This window comes from Vicugna pacos, chromosome 4 (assembly GCF_048564905.1).
Source record: "Vicugna pacos chromosome 4, VicPac4, whole genome shotgun sequence".
In the NCBI taxonomy this organism is placed as follows: Eukaryota; Metazoa; Chordata; class Mammalia; order Artiodactyla; family Camelidae; genus Vicugna; species Vicugna pacos.
In genome coordinates this window covers 20,363,448-20,386,997 of record NC_132990.1, presented here as the reverse complement: position 1 = coordinate 20,386,997, position 23,550 = coordinate 20,363,448, and the positions used below count along the sequence as shown (strand labels likewise).

The following is a 23,550-nucleotide window of genomic DNA, read 5'->3' as shown; positions in this document are numbered from 1 at the left end:
TTCCGGATCCTGAAAATGTTTCTCAGCAGTTTACTTCCTCAAATTAACATGTTTTTATATTTGTACTAGACTGTGACTGAAGACAGGTTTAAATAAAAGACACTGTAGTTATTTCATTGTTTATTTAAATTTCTGCTCACGCCATCTGTCTAGGCGATCAGGTTTAGTCTTCTATTTGTGTTCAGTGAGTCCTTCCTCACCTTGAGACTGCAAATCTTTTTACCCCTATTTTTCACTAATGAAAAAAATAAAAGTAGTGCATACTTTTTTGAAAACTCAAACAATGGGACTTGAGGGTAGTGAAAATAGTAAGTGGTAAAATGTTTCCTTTTTGCCATTTGGTCTTTCTTTCCTTCTTTTCAAAACATTCACTTTCTTATCGGGCCCTCATGAAAACTAGGAAGTGACAATCCTGGATGGGCTTAGGGCCAGTAGGGTGTCTCAGAGGTTCCTCCAAATACTGGTCTTGATTCCCTCTGGAATATGGAGCAAGCTAGGGTGATCTGAAATTAGAACTAGGCACATGGAATTAGGGACCAGCTAATTCCAATGAAATTGGAGCCCCATTTCTCAATGTGTAAAAAAAAGTATTTATAAGCTCATACACTACAAGTGTTTTAAAATTGGATCGTCTATTCATATGTATCTTGTTCTAAAACTTGCTTTTTCCCACTTAATATGTGTTGGACATCTTTCCGTAGATCTGCCTGCATCTTCATTAATATCTACATTCTATAATATGATTGTATCATATTTTAACTATTTCTCTATTGACAATTGTAGGTTTTTTCTTCCATTTTTTAAAGACAACAGATGCATTGTGATATCTTCTTTTGGGCATATGTAAAGGTATTTCTATATGATGGGTTCTTTGAAGTGGAATTTATGGGAAAAAGACTGTGCATTTAAAAATTTTATGGATACTGCCGAACTGCCCTCCATAAAGGCTAAGTGAATGTATGCTCAACGTGAGAATGCTTATTCCTCATTCACTCGTCAACACTGGGTATTATGAATCTTGCTCTTCTCTGATCTGCATGCCTATATTCTCTGCTCATTTTTCTATTATATGCTTTGCCTTATTAACAAAATGTTGCTTTTTTATTTTATGGATATTAACCCCTTTTCATCTATGTTGTAGATATTTCATCTCAGGTTGTCTCTTAATTGTATGTTTTCTTTCCCATGAAAACCTTCCCCACTAACTTTGCTAATGTGATTTGGAATTTTTATGACAGATTGTCTTTTTTTCCCTCTTTTTCACACTTTTTCCCTCCAAATCCTCTCAACAATTGCTTTAATCTTTATAGTTACTTTTGAAAAATGTTGAAGACTTGATTGTAAATTCTTCTGATATTCATTCTGATCACAGTTCTTTGTAGTCTGCCTCTTTCTATCTCTTCAATTCTTTCTTGTGCTTTATCTTAAAATATAACAACTTTATTGAGATATAATTCACATATTAAAATCACTCTTTCAAAGTGTATGATTCTGGTTTTTAGTATATATATGAAGATGTGCAGCCATCTTGCATTCTCTTTTAACTGGAGAACCTCTTTAAGAAAATTTTTCAGATATTATGTCTGAAAAATAATTTGTCTTCATACACTACTCTTAATTTTTTTGGGGGGCAGGATTGAATAAATATTGAAATTGAGAAGACCAAGAAACTTCTGAACATGTAATGACCCTCTCACCAAATCAAACCAGAGTAGGCCCCTTATGATAGGATCTCAGTCAAACACTGGAATCTGAGAGCTGCTCACTGGCTCAGTGATGATTAGAATTCATCTGTTAAGTATAGCTTCATACCTGAGATTGCATGGTCTTGTATGAAATTTGGGCACAGGCCCAGGCCAGAGCCACAGGCGTTTGTGTCGTCCCAAGGACTAACTTTCCAAAAGCAAGACTGCAACACTGAGGCCGGATGAGTTAGCTTTAGCAAATTTACATATTTGGAGGAGTCAAATCACACTGAAGCTTTGAGAAGCCCCTGTAAGCTCTGTTGTCTGTGACTGAGGTCCAACATTCATGCTCAGGAATAGGTTCTTGATAAACTGGTGTTAGAGCAGTTATGATTTCCATGCTGAAGGATCTCCAGGTCTCTGTAAAGGAAAGTGTGAAGAGTGGTAAAGAGCTGGAGGGTCCACTGGGAGATACCATTCCTGAGAGTCAAGAATCCTCAGCCACGGAATGGTTCTCAAAAAGTGCATAGTGTAAAGAATTGCAAAGAAGGAATTTATTCTAAAAGTTTGCCTGTTGAGATATCTTCTTAAGCTTTACAAGAAAAGGATTCTAGGAACCCAGAATTCAATGAAGTCACCGGAAGACTGAACAGTCTTGAAGGAAGAAAGCAAGACAGTACCTCTGTTCCCAAAGAGATGCCATGCCACCAGACCTTCCTAAATCAACTGCACTTCATTCCAATTTTTTAAAAAATTTCCTTTTTAATTTTTATTGAGTCATAGTGGAATTAACTATCCACATTGTTGGTGAAAGCAAAGCGGAATTGACACTTTTGATATTTGAAAAATATTAATACACAATAAGTTATAAGTTGTAAGTAAAAGGTTTGTACATACAAGGCCCTTTCTCAAAATGGAAGAGTATCCAACCCAGTATTGTGTGTGTGTCAAGGCTGGCTTTAGAGGTTCTTAGCCCAAGTATCACAAGCTAGACAGCTCACGAGAAGACTGGGCTTTTCTTCTGTCCCTTAAGTGACTGAAAATTCCGCTGTGTGGCAGCAAGGTGCACTGTGCTCATTCCCTGTCTTCTAAACAGGCGCCAGGCTTTTGCTCTGTCAGCTCTGGAGAATGAGATGGGATCTGCAGGCGACACTGACACATGCCACACTGCTTGTTATTCTTAGGTTGTACTTTGTACACACAGGACAGATGAGGGGGTTGGCTTCCCACTCAGCCAGCATAATGCTGAGACACTGGGGTTTGTGAGAAAAGCTGAAGCTCTGTTTGACATCCGCGGAGAACACATACAGGAGAGAATCTTAGGGAAACGGCTTCATGTAGCGTTGCGACATCTGTTTTCACTAGAGGATCCGCACAGGAGAGAAACCATGTATGTGTGATACCTTTCACAAAACATTCATTCGTGAGTCTCTGTTGCATGGTCACAAGAGGACCCATGTGAAAGAGAAAACGTACTGTTGTACAGATTATGGGAAATGCTTCAAGTGCAGGGGAAACCTCACTGCTCACCAAAGAATCCACTTCGGAAGCAAACCATGAGTGTCTCCAGTAGCGCTGTGAAATAGAAATAAACTGTGAGCCACAAATGTGAGCCATGTGTATCATTCAAAATTTTCTAGTAGCCACATTAAAAAGTAAACAGAAATGGGTTATGTTAACTTTAATCATGTATTTTATGTAACCCCATATGTCAAAAATACTATGTCAATATGCAATCAATATAAAAATTACACATGATATTTGACATTCTTTTTTTGCGTTTTAAGTCTTTTATATGCAGCATGTATTTTGCACTTACAGCACATCCCAGTGTGGATTGGCCATGTTATGAGCGCTCAGCCACATGTGGCTGTTGGCAGCTGCATTGGACAGTGTAGCCAAACCTTTTATCGGTTGTGAAACTTTAAATGTGATAAAAGAGTACAATAAATGACATATCCCAAGTGATATCAGTTAGTATCATCATCAGGTCTTGTCCTGGCCTAAAGGTAAAGTTAACAGTGAATTCTAGATAGTAAAGACATAAAGCACGTTAAGCACTTAGGAAAGTACTTAGCTTACCATAGATGCTCCATAAATATTAACAGTCATGATTTAAAAAATAATTACTTTTTTTCATTTAACTAGTAGTCTTTATTTCTGAGATTTCTTTCTCATTCCCAGGGAGAATCTTATTGAAAGAGAGCCAGCTAATATGTGACAACATGGGTGTACTTGGAGGGCATTATGCTAATAAATGAAATAACTCAGAGAAATATAAATCCTGGGTGGCACCATGTATGTGTGGAATCAAAAAAACAAAAAAGTTGAACAGTTAGGAACAAGTAGAATGGTGGTTGTCAGGGGCTGGGTAGGAGAAGTGGGGAGAGGTTGGTCAGAAGATAAAAACTTCCAGTTATAAGATGAGTAAATTCTGAGGGTCTACTGTACAGCATGGTGACTATACTCAACAATACTGTATTGTATACTTGAAATTTGTTAAGAGAGTATTTAGCATTCTCACCAAAAAAATAAAAGTAACTACATTGACGTGATGGATGTGTTGATTAACTTGATTATGGCCACCATTTTGCCATGTACGCACAGATCACTTGTACTCTGTATATTACAATTGTATCTGTTAATTTTACCTCAGTAAAGATGGAATAAAATCTTATTTCACAATTAAAAAAATTAATAACAGGAAAAAATATTAAAAGGGGAAGACATTCTTTTTGATTTATTATCCTGCTACCTCTTAAAGAGAATAAGGAAAAAACTTAAAGTTCTATTCCCCACTCCCATTAGCTTTGCTTTAATGGGGGTTATTTCCTCTGATTGGTCCCCTGGCCCACTTTTTTGAGTGACTGCTCCTTTTCATATGTCTGGTTATTATTCATGGTCTGCTAATATTTATAAATGAAGGACTTGATTATTCAGTGTGGGTAACTGATGTGGTCACTGCCTGCAATTATGTGGGCTGATGTTTATTTTTTCCTGATTGATTTTCCCCCAAGTGTACGTGGGGAGGTGATTGATAGGTTGGTGGTTTGATCCTTCGGCTCCACTTCTCCTCCTTTAAATGTGTTGAATGGGAGCCTGTTGGCCTCTTCTTGGCTGTGCTGTGGAATAAGCTGGGTGTATGTGGATGGCTGCCGTTCAATGTAGGTGGCAAGCGTTCAACTATTTAAAACTGGTGGGATTAAGTACCTCATGAGAATATTTACTCTGTAGCACTTAACATGTTATATTTCTTTACAGGAATACACATGGCTTGATAAAAGCCATTATGAAATTATTACAAATGCAAGCTTTTAAGGAAGGACACGGTGGGGAGAAGAATATTCAGGACATATATAACATTAGGTATGTCTTTTCTCCTTTCTTTAAAAAAATTGTTTATTGGTGAATTGTTAACTAAGTGATGAATTAAGACATGCTGATCCATTAAGAATTAGTTATTTAATTCAACAGTAACTGTGAATCTTGGCTTCTCAGGAAGTTAGTATTTCAAAGACTCAGGATTGAGATAGAGTTGACAACATGCTGAGAATCACCAACGTAGCTTCGGGATTTCTTCCTTCGAATTGGAATCATTTAGCCAAAATTCAAGTTACATTTTTTACTCTGGGATATAGAACCATCTTCTCAACACTGTGAAAACTGAAGAGCTCATTGAACAAAAGTACTTAAAGCAGGAGGGGGTTAGGTGGGGAAGAGGGTAAACTTCCTCACTACAAAAAGTAATAGGAGACTATCCAAGGGTTATTATCCAGGGCAAGGTCAGTAATTAGGGGCATTGATTTGCCTTTTTTTTTTTTTTGTCATCTATAGAATGTAACATGGTAGAATTATTTTAAAAAGGAAGTAGACACAGCAACAATTGTGGTGAAATGCACTGGATTTTATGGGAGAGTTTAGACAAGGAAGGGCATTGTACTTACCTGTGAAGGTGGCCTTAGCCATTGCCTTGAAGTTCCCAGAAGGTCATTTTTTAAGAGAAGAGCTCTCACTACATGAGCTGAAGATCCCACGATTTTCCATGTAACCAGTGTATATTGTCCTAGGAACTCTGTTAAGTGATGCATCCAGCATACCCCTTCTTTGAAACAATGAGACCATGGGACCATAAACAAGAGCACTGGTTCTGGGGGAAAATGGCTTATGTGGAAAATGGCGATCCAATAGGGAAATTAATCATACTTGTGAACCATCATTGGCTTGAGCAGACAGGACCTGCAGTTTTGAGCATCTGACACCACAGCTATCAGAAGCTTTGAAGCTGTGGAGAGAAGCTGTCTATCCAAAGTTCTACATGGTACCTATTACTTACATATATTTAAAGTACTTTCCTTCTGATAATAAGTGAACTGTCTCATATATGACAGTGATCTTTCCTGAAATTTTAGTGCCATTTACCACATCCTTTATTTTTATGGGCACATTATTGAGACAGTTTTTTGAAAACAAGCTCAGATTTGCATTTTGTATGTTTTTTTCTTAATGTGTTTTTTTAATGCTTTCAAAAATACAGAGAAGATGGAAGAATATTGCAATGGATTAGTTAATTCATTGTTAACCTACTAGTTAAATCATTAATTTTAAACTGGGAAGCAAAAGGAAAATTATTTACTTGAAAATACTATGGAAACTTGGGGTATGCAGGGTAAACTTTTTCATATTGATAAATATGATTTTTTTTTAACATGCATTAGAATTCACCAGAATTGAACCTAAGGAGTGGATGAGCAGAACTTAATATTTCTAGATGAGTTACATAAGCATCTTTCTTCTCTTTTCTTGAGAGAAGTTGAACGTCTTGGGCCAGAGTTCCAGGATAGGAAATAATTCCACTTCATTGTTGTTCAGTGGGAGTTATTTACTTATTTTAAAATAGGAAAGCTATTGACGTTTTTAATTTGATTTTTATATATCAGTTGTATTGTGATATAATTCACCTACCATTATTACTGACCGATTTAAAGTATACAATTCAGTGGGTTTTAGTGTATTCACAGAATCACGCAACCAATGCCATGATCAGTTTTCAGACATTTTCATCATCCCCTCAAATTCCTCACCGATTAGCCGTTGCTCAATATTTCCCTCCACCCAGTTCGGTCGTTTTAATTCGGTGGTTCTCAACGCTGGCTGCTCCTTAATAAGAACCACCTGGATGTACTTAAAAACAAACAAACATAGGAACAATAAAAATACCCGAAAGCAACTGAATCAGATTCTCTGCCATGAGGCCTATGCATTTATAGTTTCAGAAAAGTCCCAGGTGCTTCTGACTGACAGTGAGTACAAGATGGTATTTGAGCTGCTCTCTGCTGTGCGTTCTGATCACGTAGGACCTTGCTGAACGGCAGATTCTTTTTCCTTAGGTCTAAGATGGGCTCAAGATTCTTGTCTAACAAGCTCCCAGGTGATGCTAATGCTGCTGTTCCCCCTCCATACTGTAAGTAGCAGAGCAATGAGCAGCGTTAGCAGCACCTGGGAGCTTGTTAGGGATGCAGAATCTCGGCCTCCGTCTCAGATTACCTGAATCAGAGCCTGCGTTGTAGTAAGATTTTCCAGATAATTCATAGATACCTTAAAGGTTAAGAAGCACTAGTTTTGATGATGGCAAAAGGAAATTTTCTGTCAGGAAGAGAATTAGAGTTACTGTCATTTTCATACTGATTGTGCTCATTATGTGTGTTAGACTTTCAGTTACCTGTAATGTTTTACCTGTTTTTCTATTTATAGTTCATTATCTCCAGTTGGTTCTTCTAGCTGCAGTCTTGTTTTCAGAAGACAGTAGGTGCGAGGTGTGGATAGGGAGCCTAGTATGAGAAGCTGAAATCATCTTGGATAGGTAAGATTTGTCGTTAGAGTGGTGGCACATTAAGAGGTCCAGAATCAATCACCTGAGTTGGCATAATCCAGTAATGTTTATGGAGAGCCCTCATGTGAATGCCTGTTTGGCACTATAAATCAGTGGAGTGTAATCGAGTGTATAAGAGCCTTAAGTTCCTCCGGGGGGGCTTGTGGCTGGCAGAAACAGAGGAGAGGTGAGCCTAAAGAGTAGATTTCCCTCAAGAGAGCCATGATTACCTGAGTCAAGCGTAAAATTGTCCTGCTGTTTTAGAATCTTCTTTGCTGCGTGTTGGTTAGCAATATCATCCAGCCTTGAAGAGGAAACCGATAAGCTGTGTATGAAAGCATAAAAAGGATATGAGAAGCTTAGAACTCCACTGAGAGGTGTTCCCTATTATGCTGTAGGATTGATTTAAAATAGAAGTAATATGACATATAATTGTAAGCTTTCTGGGCATGAAACTCATCTGTGTTTTTATGATATTCAGGACTCTGCTAGTGAGATACAGTTAGACTTTAAGTATTTCTCACTTCTTTTTGTCCTAATAGCTGATTATTTTGAGCTATAGTAAAACAGAATATGTGGTAATTTTGTTTTTGTTTTCAGTGAATATTTTTTAAATTGAGGTAACATTGGGTTATATTGTTTCATGCATACAATATTATATTTTAATTTCTGTATACACAACAGCATACTTGCCACCAAAAGTTTAGTTTCCATCTGTCAGCATACAGTTAATCCCCTTTACCCATTTTGCCCTTCCCTCTGGTAATCATTAACCTGTTCTCTGTATCGGTGTGTTGTATCTATGTGTTTGTTGTTGTTTGGTTTTGCTTATTAGTTTGTTTATTTATTTTTAGTATTCTAAATATTAATGAAATCATATGATATTTGTCTTCTCCATCTGACTTACTTTGTTTAGCATACTACCCTCAAGGTCCATCCATGTGTTGCATGGCAAGATTTCATCTTTTTTATGACTAAGTAGTATTCCCATTGTGTGTGTGTGTGTGTGTGTGTGTGTGTGTGTGTGTGTATGTGTGTGTATGTATTTTCTTTATTCATATATCCATTAATGGATACTTAAGTTGTTTCCATATCTTGACTTGTAAATAATGTGATGAACATAGAGGTGCATAAATCTCTTTGAATTAGTGTTTTCATATTCTTCAGATAAATATCCAGAAGAAGATACTTGCAAATCATACATCCAATAAGGGGTTAATATCTGAAACATATAAAGAACTTGTACAACTCAACAACCAAAAAAACCAAACAACCTGGTTAAAAAATATATAGAAGATCCAGGTAGACATTTCTCCGAAGAAGGCATACAGATGGCCGACAGGCACATGAAATTATGTGCAACATCCCATTAATTATTAGGGAAATGCAAATCGAAACCACAATAAGATATCACATCACGCCTCTTAGAATGGCTGTTATCAAAAAGACAAGAAATGTGTTGGAGAGGATATGGAGAAAAGGGAACTCTTACACATTGTTGATAGGAATGTAAATAGGTGCAGCCACTATGGAAAACAGTTTGGAGATTCCGCAAAAAAATTAAGAATAGAACTGCCATGTGATCCAGCTGTTCCACTTCTGGATGTTTGTGTGGTCATTTTAAATGGGCCTGTGCTGAATTGCTTAAGTTGTTCCAGTATGGGAGTGAAGAGAGAGATGTGAGGACCCAGAATGTTAGCCAACGACTTCCCTTGGTTCCTGTGACTTTGCTGAAGGAGCTTTAGAGAGGGTATTCTCTTTGTTAAATCTGTGGCTCAGTAGTTCTCAAACTTCCTGTGCATAAGAACCACCTGGGGAGCTTGCTAAACGTACAGCTTCACAAGTCTGTTTGCCAGAGATTCTCATTTATTCAGCGGGTTTTACATGAGACTCAGGAATCAGCATGTTAATCTAGCTGCTCAGAGACATGGATCACACTTGAGAAGTATTGCTTGAGCCCCTGGGAAGTTAATGGTACCATAATATATGAACTGCAAGGAACCCGTTGGGGTAGAGTGGGAGAGATCTTGAGTGGCTAAATTATATCTCCTTGCCTCTCTTGCCTATTTGGAAGGCAAAAGTTGTGTTTGCTCCTAAGCACAAAGGCACTAAGTTCATCTTACCATGCCCCAATAGAGAGGCCAAGAGCAGAACCAGACAGCAATTCTAACGGAAAGGAAGTCTGATGAGAGCAAGCCAACTGTGGATGCAAGAGAGAGACTATAAAAGATTTAAACCTCATTGCTTTATTCAATGAAATAATCCCATGGCCCTGACAAGTCAGTGCACTTTATGGTCACACATACATGCTTGTAGAAGCAGGAGGGTAAGAGAGCCCTCAACATTCTCCTAAAAACCAACAGTGGTTTTCAGTGTTGACAGTGCATGAGGAGCTCATGCTCAGAGTTTTTCATATGTGTGCCTGGAACATGCCTGGAAACCTGCACTTTAACAAAGGACTTGGATGCACAAGTGGTCTACCCACCATGCTTTGAGATATATCAGATTAGAGTGTGTATAGGTAATAAAGTTCATTTTGCTTAACTGGACTTTTTTACAGTTTTGTGGCTTATACAAGATTAAACGGAGATGTTTAAATGGGGTTTCAGTTCCCAGTGCCTTCCAGGATGGGGGTGAACTGGAAGAAAAATGGCATGTTTGACTACTGTGATTAAACAAAGAGCATATGCCAAGTATAAATTCTAGGCCCATGAGTCTCAATTCTGGTTGCTCCCTTAGAGCCCTCTAAGGAACTTTTAAATCTAGATGCCTGGCCTGTCTCTAGAATGACTAGGGGTCAGCTTCAGGCATTGGTAATTTTTCAAAGCTTCCTATGTGGTTTCCAGTGTGCTGGAGGGATTAAGAACTACTGGCCAATTGTTAAAATGAGGCCATGGGGGTTCACTGATGCCAGACCTTCAGATCTTTCAATGTTAGTAACGTTTTATATGAAATCTCCTGATTAATAAATGTTGGAAAACAATTCTGATTTTTAAAAATACAGGGTAGGCAGACAGAACACATCTACTCCCAGGATGCAATCCAAGGGCAATAAGTTTGTGACCTCTGGTTTAGGCATTTAACTATTCTCAAAAACTTTAAAAGCCATTTTTAACCTGTGAACAATTTTTATACCAATCACTTAAAAAAAAAAAAAACTACTACTAAGATGTCCTGTAGTTCAAGGCTTATTTTTCCCCTCCCCCTTTTTTTTTTTGGTCTGAATTTTCTTTTGGTTAGCTTGAACTCCACTTTTCTGTAACACATTTACATTGAACCAACTTATCTCAATGTTCTCTAACATTCATCATACAGGAAGTGTGGCAGAGAACTAACATTCGCCTGGTATTTTGGTTGCAAAGAGAGATAACTAAATTTTTATGATTCATAAATTATTAGAGGGTCATTTTCTCATTTGCTTTGTAATATGCCATTTTTTTCCTTGAAATTTTCTCATGTGCTTTTGCTTTCAGTTTTTCCTCTGCATATTCATATTATGGCAGTCTTTTAAAGATCTCTTTTCCCTCAGCTGAAGTGAGGAAATAGCTGTGAATTCATGAGCAGTAACTGCTTGTTCCAGAATTCGTGCATCATTCTGATGTGCCAGACAGTGGCTGACATGCACAAATATCAAATGTTGAGAATCTTATTTGTGGAAAGGGTTAGTCTAATCGACATCAAGCTGTACTTTCTGGAAGAAGGGAATATGAAATGTTTTTGGCAGATGGTATGCTCTGAAATGGTGATTAGGCCAATAGCAGTGGATGGTTATACCCTCAGTAGATGAATGTCATATGTGCTACGTGTATTTGTGCATCTGTTTGTGCAGTGTTGTGAGTTTATTTAGATGGTTAATTTTAAGAAGTTAAAGATGTGTTTCCTAAAGGGTGAGGTACTTTGTAATTCATATCAATTTTTTTTTTTATTTGCTTATGTCTTAAGGCAAATGCATTCCTCCCTTAGGGCCGTCAAACAGAGAAACAAGAGAGAGTCCCAAGATAAATACTGATGCAAAGTGCACCTAGAGTCAGCAGTTGTGGCTGTCAGAATGTAGCCCCAGGTTTAATTTTGATAACTAGCTTCTTCTTAGCATTAAACTGTTTTTGCAATTTTTCTTATATTCATTTTGATGGGTGAGATGGAGTCAGCCATGTGAAGAGCACGGGAAGAACATTTCCAGTCTAGGAAAAATCATGGGCCAAGCTGCTGCTGCGGACAGAGCCTGGGGCCCTAGAGGAACTAACCGGAGGCAGAGTGTCTGGAGCTGAGTGTTCCACGAGGGAGGGAGAGGCCAGACTGAGGCCCAGGAGAAGTGGGCGTGGCCTAGAATATGCAAGACCTTGGCAACAAAGACTTTTGGTTTTCTTTAAAGAGTAGTGGGAAGTCATGGAAGGATTTTCTTTCTTTCTTTCTTTCTTTTTTCATGTTTTATTTTTTTACATTTTTTATTGATTCATAATCATTTTACAGTGTTGTGTCAAATTCCAGTGTTCAGCACAATTTTTCAGTCATTCATGGACATATACACACTCATTGTCACATTTTTTTCTCTGTGATTTATCATAACATTTTGTGTATATTTTTAATTTATTTTGAAAGAATCTTAAAGTTCAGAAAAGGTGCAATAGCACAAAAGATTCCCACATAGCATTTACTCAGATTCATCAAATTTTCACCCTTTGCCACAATTTGCATTGTCCTTCTCTCTGTATAATTAAAAAAAAAATTGAGAGTAGATTACATATATTCAATAGGGTGTATTTTCTAAGAACAAGGATATTCTCATATATAACCAGAGTACAGTTATCAAATCAAGAAAATTTAACATTGATTTATCTATAATCCATATTCCAGTTTTGCCATTTGTCTTAATAATTTCCTTTCATACCTTTTTCCTTTTATTTTTAGTGTATAGGCTCTAGTTTAGGATCATATGTGGCCTCTAGTTGTCATACCTTTTTAGCCTTTTAAAACTTGAAACTGTTTCTCATCCTTTATCTTTTATGGCTGACTTTTTGAATATTATAAAAGTGATGCTGTGTCCTTCTTGGGGTATCACATCTGGAGGCACTGATGTCCATCTCTCTCCTCACTGGTGATGTTAATTTTGATTACCCAGTCAAGGTAATGTCTGGTTTCCCTACTGTAGAGTTACCATTTTTTTCTTGTAACTAATAAGCAATCTGTGGGGAAGACACTTTGAGACCATGCAAATATCCTGTTCCCCATTAAACTCACAACTGCCCCCTCAACCCTAACCCTAACCCTCACCGTTAATTTTCATTGTGATGGTTTCAAAATGGTGATTTCCAAACTCTACCACTCCCTTCAGATATACTAGTGGCAATGGAGATAGAGATAGCTTTGGATGTGAAAATCGTAGGAATCTCTGGAAATTCACTTTAATCTATAGATTCCGAAGCCTCTATAGATTCTGATTTAGAAAGCTTAGGTTGAAGCCAGTGTGGCTGTTTCTTCTTTCCTTCCACATCTGCATCTTTAAAATGGGTACAGTTGAGCTATCAACTATGGATATTAAGGTAATAAATGAGATTGTGGTTTGAACTTATTTTCTTTGTAAGGGAAATCCAAATTATTATGATTATATTGACAGTAGGTATCACATGATACATAGGGATTTTTCTAAAATTGAGAATGATTTAAAATAGTATATGGCTGAGTTAAGTCTGGAATATTTTTTAATGCTTTTTTATTGAGATATAATTTGTATACCAGAGAATTCACCCTTTTAAAGTGTACAATTCAGTGGTGGTTTATTATCTTCACAAAGTTGTTTAACCATTACCACTATCTAATTCCGGAACATAGTCATCATCCCCAAAAGAAGGCCCATGACCGTTAGCAGTCATTCCCCAATACCTCGTGTCCCCAGATATAAAACACTATTTTTTCTGTCTGTGGATTTGCCTCTTCTGGACAGTTCATATAAATGGAATCATACAATATGTGGCTTTTTATGTCTGGCTTCTTCCACTTAGCATAATGTTTTCAAGGTTTATCTATGTAGTAGCATGATCAGTACTTCATTCTTTCTTACAGCTGAATAATACTCCATTGCATGGATATACCAGATTTTATTTACTCTGTAATATTTCTGTATCCTTACCAAGTCCAATGAATTTTTAGTGTTTTTGCCTTTTATATTTATTTCTTGAGGTAAAATACTTTTCCTAAGTTCCTGAAAATAAACCTCCTAGACTTTAATTGTGTAGTTGTTACTGTTTTTTATTTCAATGTAAATTTCCTTATTTTTTTTTTAACATTGCTTAGAATTCTGTAACACTTAAAAAAAATCAACCATCAGCTATTATCATATGTTTTTGTTGTCCAAATGAACATTTTGCTTTTTGGAGAGCTGATTATTCCAGTAACTGAATGTGTTACCTAAGGGATCCCAGGAGATGTAGATGTTTGGTTTTATTTGGCATAAAGGAAGCATGCCACCTTTATTATATCATCTATACTATATAATCAAGCTGCCATAAGGAATTAGACTTAGTAGAATATATTAATATATTTTATTTTGCTGCAGTTACAAAAACTTCAAAATTTAGGAAGCCACCATTTCTGGGCACATCATATGTTACCTTTTTGGGGACATAGTGCTTACTTCATAGTTTTTTTGAAAGCAGGATTTTAACAAGGCTGAATTGCAGCAATTACGATAGGTATACTCAGCTTTTATTTACTAGCACTTAACCCGTTGTTGGAGGGAGGGTCAGGACCTTCTCTGAGAATCTCATTGAAGTTTTAAACCTGCTCTTAAGAAAAGTACACACATATATGCACTCAGAATTTTGCATATGATTTCAGAGGCCTTGTGAATTCTTGCTTTAATGGATAAATGGAAATTTAGGGAAAAGAAGATGGGAAAGAAGGAAGTATCAGTGTCAGATCGGTGTCTGAAAAAGCCCCACAGAATTGAGGGTAAGAAAGAAGCTAAGGCGGTAATCGGGGAAGCATAGCCAGTAATGCTTTCCAAGGGCCATCTGTCTTTTTGCAGTTTGATTCTTTCTGTCGAACTGCATGTTTTGCTTCTGTTTTCACTTCCTCTTTTCTCTCATCTTTCCCACCCAGGGAAGTCTTTGTTCACAGTTTATGGTTCCAATCACCTGGGATTTACACTTGGGATTTAAAATAGACCAAAAGAATCCACTACATATATTGCACAATCTTCCAGTTAGGAATTGACACTAGAAAATGCTTTATAAGTTCTTCTAAATGTGGATGCTTAATTTAAAAAATGGTATGGTAATGTGCTGTTAAATGTCTTTAAGAGCATAAAACATTATAATTTTTGCCTTATTAACCTATTTATCTTGTCTCTAGTTTTGTTTTGTTTTGTTTTGTTTTTCAATGAAGGATGTACTTGGTTGAAAAATACAGAAGTTTTGGACTCCTGAATATCTGTGTTTCCCTCCAGCCATCACCATGTACCTAAAATAGTTCCAGACTTCTGACATTAGGAGACACCTTTGCATTAAAATGCTGCCTCTCAAAATAGTGATCCTGGGAAAGGTTCATTGTGAGGGCAGAACCATTGTAATATGCAGTCTATTTTCAAAGAAATCTTATCCTCTCTTTACCTGTCTTATAGACCCAAAGAAAAAAGGAAATTAGTCAAAAATGTGAAAATTCAAATAATTTTTGTTCCAAGTCTTCTTTTTCTAGAAGCTTGTGTGGAAAGGGTAAAATGAATTTTGTCTTAAAACACTATAGGATAGATAATAATTCATAATTATTGTTTAATTTTTCTTTTTTATAGCAGTATTTGTTATAGAATCTTAATAATTTTTATTGTGCATTTTTAAATCGTAAAATCTTCAGAGCTTTTTTTTTTCTTTTTAAAATCCTATTTTGGCTTCTAACCAGCACTTTCAAATCAAAATTCAAAGCAGGTAGAGAAATGCTTTTAAAATGCATATTTGATGTAGTAAGTGCTGTGCTATGCTTCTGAAAGCGCCAGGGTCACAGCTGCATACATGAAAATGCATGGTGACTGCAGGCATTGTTTCCTCACACAGAAAAGGCAATCTGTGTCTATCGCTGAATTTATGATGTAAATCAAATCATAGCTTTATTATATTCAGAGATGTAGCCGAAAGGGTGAGGTGACCTAAGGGTTACAAATAACTTCCTTTTTGATTTGCCTACCAGAAGACTAATTTTTTTAAGTCCCTCTTTTTTTTTTTTTTATTAAGATTGATGTATTTATACTTGGAAAGGTGAATCTAGTTACATACCTTGTTTTATCGTTGCCTCTCTGTGCTAGTCTAGTGGAACCACGGATTTATCATTTATTCCTTCCCCCACTCCTTTCTGTTAAGATGCATGTACTGCTCTGTGTTGTTGACAATGTTATTAAAGGGTAGGGAGCACTGCAGTATTGGGTACCAACTCCGCATGCTTCCTCTGTGCTTTTTTCCCTGAACAATGTGAACTTTGAAACAGTGTATTTAGAGGGATTGTGACGAGTTGGATTTTCATGATCCAAAGAGTTTAAAAAGGTGCTTTGGAGAAAGGGTGTGTTTGTTATATTTATGGTAGATGTGCATTAGGCGCAGAAAGGGAGACATAAAAAGAGTAAGAAGATGCAGACTCAGCTTTCAAGCTCCTTTTGCTCTAGCTTCACATACAAATTTACCTGCATGATAATTGTAATAGTACCCCGTTTATGGAGTATTCTGTGTGCTAGGTACTGTGTTAAATGCTTTACTTAAAATGGCAATTAAAACATTCACAAATCATGAAATGGTAAAATGTCTGAGAATGTCCAGTAAATTGGCTCAGCTGTGGCAGAAAAACAACAACAACAACAAAAACTGCACAGTGAAGGAGAAGGCAGAGCCACTGGAGGCCAATGAAGGGTGACCTGATTGCCTGATTTATATTGATTTTAATCTTTAGAAACAATGTTATTCTCTTTTAAGAAGAAAGCAGAATCTATTGAATGTCTCAAGAGTTAGGAAATTCTGACTTAAAAATTTCTGTGGGCTTATTCTGGATGTAGCACTGCACTTTTCTCTGAAATAAAAAATATAGGATGATTTATTTCTTTGAGATAAAAATAGGAGACCTCTGTTTTGAGGTCTTAGATTTTATTAGACATTGGCCTTAAAGCCATTTAAGCCTGGCATATACCTGTATAATTGAGAGCCATCTGCTTTCTGCCTTTACGGGGTTTGGTTCCACCTCTGGTCCTGAACAGAATGAAGAGTAAGGCTTTATAAAGGGTAACTTGGGTTATATGACTTTACTCCCCGAAGGTACTTCGTCTGATTTCCTCAATTTACAGATGAAGAAACTTTGCCTAAGAGAGGTTAATTCTCTTGACTGAGATCACCCAATTTGTTGCAGAGACAGAATGTGAATTTGGAACTCCTGACTCCTTCAATCCAGTGTTTTCCCTCCACTATTTCATCTGACCTCTGCACTTATAGTTTTTTCTGAGATGTGAATGTGGCAGCATAACTGTAAATGATATGATATGGGGGATGCTGCGTAGGCACTGTTAGTGTAAATAATGATAGTGATGACAGTGCCCCACATTTGTGTTTGTTTTTTCAAAACTTGTAGAGATTATTGTCTGCCACTGTTAGCTTTACAGCTGATCAGGTTGATTGTACGTTCAACCCATCTATAATTTTGAGTAACGTGTTATAGTCAACTTACTTGTTACTTTATAACTTGAATAGCAGGTTTCGGGATAATTGACATTTTAGGGCATTTGCTTTGGTGTTCTTTTATACCACATCCTTCCCTTCCTCTTCCGCTTCCCCTTTCCCTTCCCTCCCCCTTCCCTTCCCCTTCCCTTTCCTTCCTTCCTTCCTCCCTCCCTCCCTCTCTCCCTTCCTTCCTCCCTCCCTCCCTCTCTGTCTTTTCTGTCTGTCTTTTTTCTTATTTTTTTTCATCAACAGTGCTTCTAATGAAGAACAAAGTTTACTTTAAATTGTGGATTCTTCGCTTACCTTGACCTTTCTCAGAGAGTTGGAGGTACTTGAAAGAAGTGGAATGGCTAACAAGTAGTGAGTGAGAAGAAAGAAAAAAAAATGTTGAATAATCCATAAATTTAGGAATCAACCTTTGAATATATCAAGAGCGAGCTATACTTGGCCTTATGACATTTTAAATGCTCTAATTATAATATTTTAAGCAGGAAAATAACTCTATTTTCTATCGTACAAATTAGTATGCATAAAATTTAATGCCGTTTGTTCATTTTGGAACATGATTCTGTATTGTGCAAAGGAATGATTTTACATTTGTTTTCCATTTCAAGTCTTTTAGTTTCTACTGAACTGTTACTCTTGTGCACTTAATGTCAATATTTGATGGCTGCATTTCAATAGGAAACTTCAAATTTTGAACATGATTGATTGACTGCTTTTGGTTCACTATAAAGAAGGGTGAAGATGGAATCATTAGTCTTTTTGAATAACTCAGGGCTGGTACCATGTTTTAGTCGGTTTTGTGCCTCTCATAGTGCTTGTCATTTTACCTAGTGCAGAGGTTCTTAACCAGGGGCAGTTGTGCCCCCCAGGGGACACGTTAATGTTTGGAGATATTTTTGATTGTCATGTGACTAAGTTGAATGCTACTAGCATTTAGGGGTAGAGGCCAGGAATGCTGCTAAACATCCCATAGTGCACTGGACAACCCGCACAACAAAGAATTATTTGGCTCCAAATGTCAGTAGTGCCAAGATTGAGAAATCCTCCTAAATGGCAGTTACACAATAAAGTATATTGCATTTAAAAATGTGTCCATTCAGTAAAGCCCAAGTTTTTATATATTATGTTTTAATGTGCGTTCACATACCAGTTTGATGATTCACAAGGGAGAATTTAGCTCTTTGCTTCATTATGCTCGAAGTATTAAAACAAAATTTTGACAATTATGATTGATTTTGGGTTAGTTGTACTCACTTGAAATAGTGTAATATTGGTAATCAATGTTAATCAGAGTAATACTCAGTGTTCTTAATTTGGACTTCCTTTCTCCCTCTAGGTTTTCAACTTACTGGAATCAATATTGTATATTATTCCTATAATAGTTCCATTTGGATCTGATGTAATCAGTTCTCTGGAAAAGTTAATTATCCAGCTCTCTAAATAAGTAATTAATCTGGATAATCCCTATTCTGTATTCTACTTAATCTCATCTTTAGAGTTTAAGTATGAGATACAAAATAGAACTTGCTGAACCCAAAAGCTAGCAAAACAGACCTTCATCTTCATGCAGTAAAGCTAGAGTGGGTCCCATAATCCCAGTGAAGTAGAAGCTAAATTATAATAGAGTTGTTTGCTGTATGTGCATCATTTCTAATCCTGCATTGCAGTTATTGTCTCTTCTGTTGATCTGATTTAATTTGGATAAAGCTAACTGTTTTAAAAAGAGGATAGATTCAGAACAGATGTTTTTTTGAGGGGGAGGTGAGAATTGGGAAGGGTAGAGGATGATTTAATAAAGGAAGAGTATAGAAAAGCACTTAAGTGCTTTATGATCACACAAAAACTATGTGGTAACTTGGATTTCCTTTTTAAATAGGCATAAATGCCCCCATTAACGGGAGGATTAATGGGTGATCATATGTGATGCTTCTCATTTCAATATGGTGCTTGTCAGAAGGAAAACCCATGGCTAAAATAATTACAGTTGGTGTTCTTTCCTCTTTATTCATGTTTACTTGAACATGACCTACTGAACTCAATCTCAGGAGTTGGGCTGTTGTGAGGTACCTGAGAGGCTTTTAGGATTTGTAACATTTGTTTCTTAATATCTGTAGCAACTAGAGCACAAGCAAATACTAGAGAGGTTTAACTGCCAAAGAGTTCGGAATTTGGAAATGTGATTTTGATTTTTGAGTTTTGGCATAAAAAGTTGCTTGGAGCAATTCTTTAGGGATGGCAGTAATCTGATCAGTCAGAAATAGCCTGCGCTTTAACAAACAGGAGGCTGCCAGCATGTGAAGCTAGCGTACGATAGATTAGTTAGGGTCAAGGAGAAAATAGAGAGATGGTGTTATAATACCCAGAAGCTGTGTTGTAGTGTCAGAGAGGTGTTTAACACGAGGGTTTCAATGTGATCGATCTGTCATACTTTTCTGTTTAAGATAGAAAAAAATCAGAAAACTTCCCAGCTCCTAACCTCTTTTTTCTGTGGTTTTTCACTTGTGGTTTTCAGCTCTGGTAACCTATTAAGGATTGCTAGAACAGTTTTTAAAAATTGCTAATGCATGGCTTCACTCCTAGCAACCCCAGTATAACTGAAGCCCGGGCATTGGTATTTTAAAAAGAGCTCCACCGATGAATCTAACATGCAACCAGGGTTGAGAACCACTGCTTTATAGCAGTGCATCAGAATTCTCTGGAGAGCTATTTATTAGGTCTGGACTGGGGCCTGAGAATTTATCTGCATTTCTCACAAGTTCCCAGGTGATGCTGATATTGCTGGTAAGGCAATCATATTTTGAAAACTACCAAGAAGGCAGTTTTAAAAAATCATTTGGGTCTGACGGATGGTCAGATCTTTTTAAAAAAAAAAAAACATTGCAAATGCTATATTTTTGGGTTAAAAGTTAAATAAAGAACAGTATTATGCATATGATTCTTTTTATGGGAAAAATTAATGCTTCTATATGGTTTGAATTTTTTTCCAAATAGCATTTTTTATTTAAAAATTTTTTTTTGGAGGAAAAAGCCACACCAGTAATAACTGAGAACGTTGTATAGTAGTTCATAGTTTAAAAAGCTAATGAATTTACAGTTTCTAGAAGACTTTTTGAACTATTTAACATAATTTGTTTTTGTGCTTTTTTATTTTTCTATTTTTAACCCCATTATTCAAGAATTTTTCACATTTCAGGTTTTTTATTTTATATTGTCTTTTAGGTATCTTAATCTGTGTAGCCAGGATAAAAAGATTTGTCTTGTTCAAAAATTTCAAGAATTTTTATTTTGGAGAGTTTTTTATTTGAGATGGGAGAAATATTTTCTTGTTACCTCATCTTAAGTACACTGGGGGAACACAGAGCCATATACTGAGAAGAATGGGGGTAAGTGGGAACAGAAAGGAGAGAGTGTGCTTACAGGTAGAGGCAATGTTAGAAGAAGTGTACCTGCCAGGATTGAAAGAGACCAGCAGGAGGAGGAGGTGTCCTGTGATTGCTAAGAATGAAGGAATCAAGGGGATGGATATGAGAGAGCTTTTGGGTTGTCAGCCAAAGTCATAGAGCCATTAAATGGCAGAGTCCGCTGTCAGATTTGGGTCTCTAAGACTTGGGTTTATTCTCTTTTCTAGAAAACAGATAAAGGAAAAAATAGTTCTAATGAGCCAGCTCTGCAACCAGTGTAGGAAATGGTAGTTTTGTGACAATTATGAATCCTGGAAAAAAGGTCCTAAATTGTAGTGGCTTTTTTGTTGCTATGTTTGGATATTAAGAATGTGTAGCTCTGAAATGACAGCTTCCAGTGTGACTTTCTGTGTTTTTCAGAAACCATCCTCAGCCTTTGATCACTGTGCTTGAACACAGACCTGATTGCTGGCCAGTACTTTTGCAGCAGCTGACAGCTTTTCTCCAGCAATGCCCTGAAAGGTAATGTAAAATAAAATAAATGAGACAGATGAAATAGTATATGCTAATTTTAGAGTTTTTTTTTTTTTAAGCGCTTTGCCTGTAGTGTTTTCTCCTGAAGAAAAGAAGTGTCTTACAGCAGGACATAGTTTTCTATTTTCTTTTTAAGAGTAAAGAAAAAAAATCCTACCAGATTTATTGATTGTTGAAATATTGACTATGAGAAGAGCTATTATTAAAGAAGCTAAGCACTGGTTAGTTGGGAAAGTTGATTAGAAATATTCGGTAAACTCCCAAATGATACATATGGAAGACAGTTTCTTCCCTCTGGAAATTGATTAGTGAGTTAATCTCCATTAGAAACCAATGCCAGTTGGGATTAAGTAGTACTGCCAACTGGGACCAGATAGCCACCATATGTGCAGTTAATTTAGCTTTACCAAGGCCTTCTGATGGTTCTCAAAGCTTTCTTCCACCCTTACTACCAAGGCACTGGCTTACTACCAAGGCACTCATCTCTTGCTGTGGCTACTGCCACCTGTTCCTAACTGGCGTCTCTGCCTCCAGTCTCATCCTACTCAAGGCCATTCTCTAAGCATCCCTCAGGGTAATATTTCAAGGGAGCAAGTCTGATTGTATCATTCTCTTGCTTAAGTCTCCACAGCTGTGATTTACAAACTGCACTTGCAGTGTATAGGCTAAGCATGGGAATGCCCTCCGACCCTTTAACCTTTGTTCTTACATATTGGCATCTTGTGGACACTTTCTATTGGAAGACAATAGTTTGGTTTCTGAAATAGTTGGAAAATCCCTGGGCTCCAGGATAAAATCTACTATGTCCTGCCAGGCTCTGTGTATGATATGGTTTCTACCTGTTCCACCAGTTTTATTTCTCCTGTCTTTATCATACTTAATGACTTGTGTATTTAGCAATACACTGACTTGCTTTGGCTCCACACAGGAAGGAGTGCAGTTCCCTTGCCTCAGTGCTTTCACTTGTTAGTATCTGCCTTACTGCCTTGAATCTCACCTCAGCCCTTTCTTGACTCATTTCTCTATTTTAAATCTCTGTTTAGGTGTCCTTCCTCCTAGGAAGTCTTTACTTACCACAAGCTGGATTAAGTGTCTCTTTTACGTGCTCGCTTTATAACTTCAGTTGTGATTTCTAAATCGTTATACTTATACATTGTCTTATAATTATTCTCCTCTATTAGCTGTGAAATACTGTGAAGGCAGAGATTGTGTCTCATTGTTCTTTGTATTAATAATGCCTGGCACATTTTTCGGTGCTCTATAAATGTTGAATTTTTATGTACTGCACACACATACGAGGCCCACAGACTGGGGGGCCAGACAGTGGGTTGTAGAGTGCCTCCTAAAATACAGCATCACTGCATATTTAGTACCATCACACAAGGTCATGATAGGATGGTACCATTGTCCTGGGTAATCTAAGGCCTGAGTTATGTTTACCACCCTAGCATTCATGTGTTCTTGCTCTTGAAGGTCTTACAATGTCCTATTGATACAGTTTCTTAGAACACTGTTTCTGAGTTTATAACTTCAATTTTAGTTGAAATTTCTAGGCAGGATAGACTGCTACAAGAAGTTTTAAAGAGATGTAGGGAACCTTATAATCATCTGCCAGTGAGAAAATCCATGTAACATCTGAATGAATATTTTAAAATAAAACATCATTATCACCTTCTCTTCCCTCACCTAGGATTGCGTTTTCAAAGGTAAGATATTCATATTTACTAAAAAAAAAAACTCTTTGTTCATCCCTGTCAGAAAGCAAAAATAACAAACATAAACATTTATTTAATGAAATGTCTCATAAAGTAGCCTGGGATGCTTTATGAAAGATGTTCCTTACGAAAATCTCTCTTTTCCAATGCTTTAGTTAGTTAAGAAGTATTCAAATTACCTTTTGGTTGTTTTCATTTCAAACGAGTACTATACTGGGATTTAGAAGTAGTTCTTCTCATGAAATATGTCCAGATATTCCTAAGGAGAAAAGATTATTAATTGACTGGTTTATTTACTGATAAACTTCTATTGTCTTACTCCTTTCATTTGAATTCTAAGGTGTTAGAGTATGCTACCTAGAGCCTGTTGGAACTTCTAAATTATTTTATATTTATTTGCAAAGAATGATTTCATTTATCTCATTTCTATTTTTGCCAATGAAATTATTCTTTGTGGAATTTTCATCAGACTATTGGTTTCCTGAGATCTAATTTTATTTTATTTTTTTATTTTTTAAGCATAATTTTATTTTTTATTTTTTTAACATTTTTTATTGATTTATAATCATTTTACAATGTTGTGTCAAATTCCAGTGTTCAGCACAATTTTTCAGTCATTCATGGACATATACACACTCATTGTCACATTTTTTC

General features: G+C 36.6%; 1 protein-coding gene across 4 annotated transcripts in view; it reads left to right on the top strand.

Moving 5' to 3' along the window:
- The window catches only part of FOCAD (focadhesin), a 235,946-nt gene that overhangs the window by 40,649 nt on the left and 171,747 nt on the right, over positions 1-23,550 (top strand). For 2 of the 4 annotated variants that reach the window (XM_006208259.4, XM_072959321.1), the window contains exons 5-6: positions 4,947-5,051; positions 21,068-21,169. In XM_006208259.4, the coding sequence (XP_006208321.2) occupies positions 4,947-5,051; positions 21,068-21,169 (207 nt within the window). Of the gene's footprint in view, positions 1-4,946; positions 5,052-7,525; positions 7,546-21,067; positions 21,170-22,795; positions 22,888-23,550 lie in introns of those variants that run through there. The other 2 variants (XM_072959322.1, XM_072959323.1) reach the window with 2 other exon arrangements.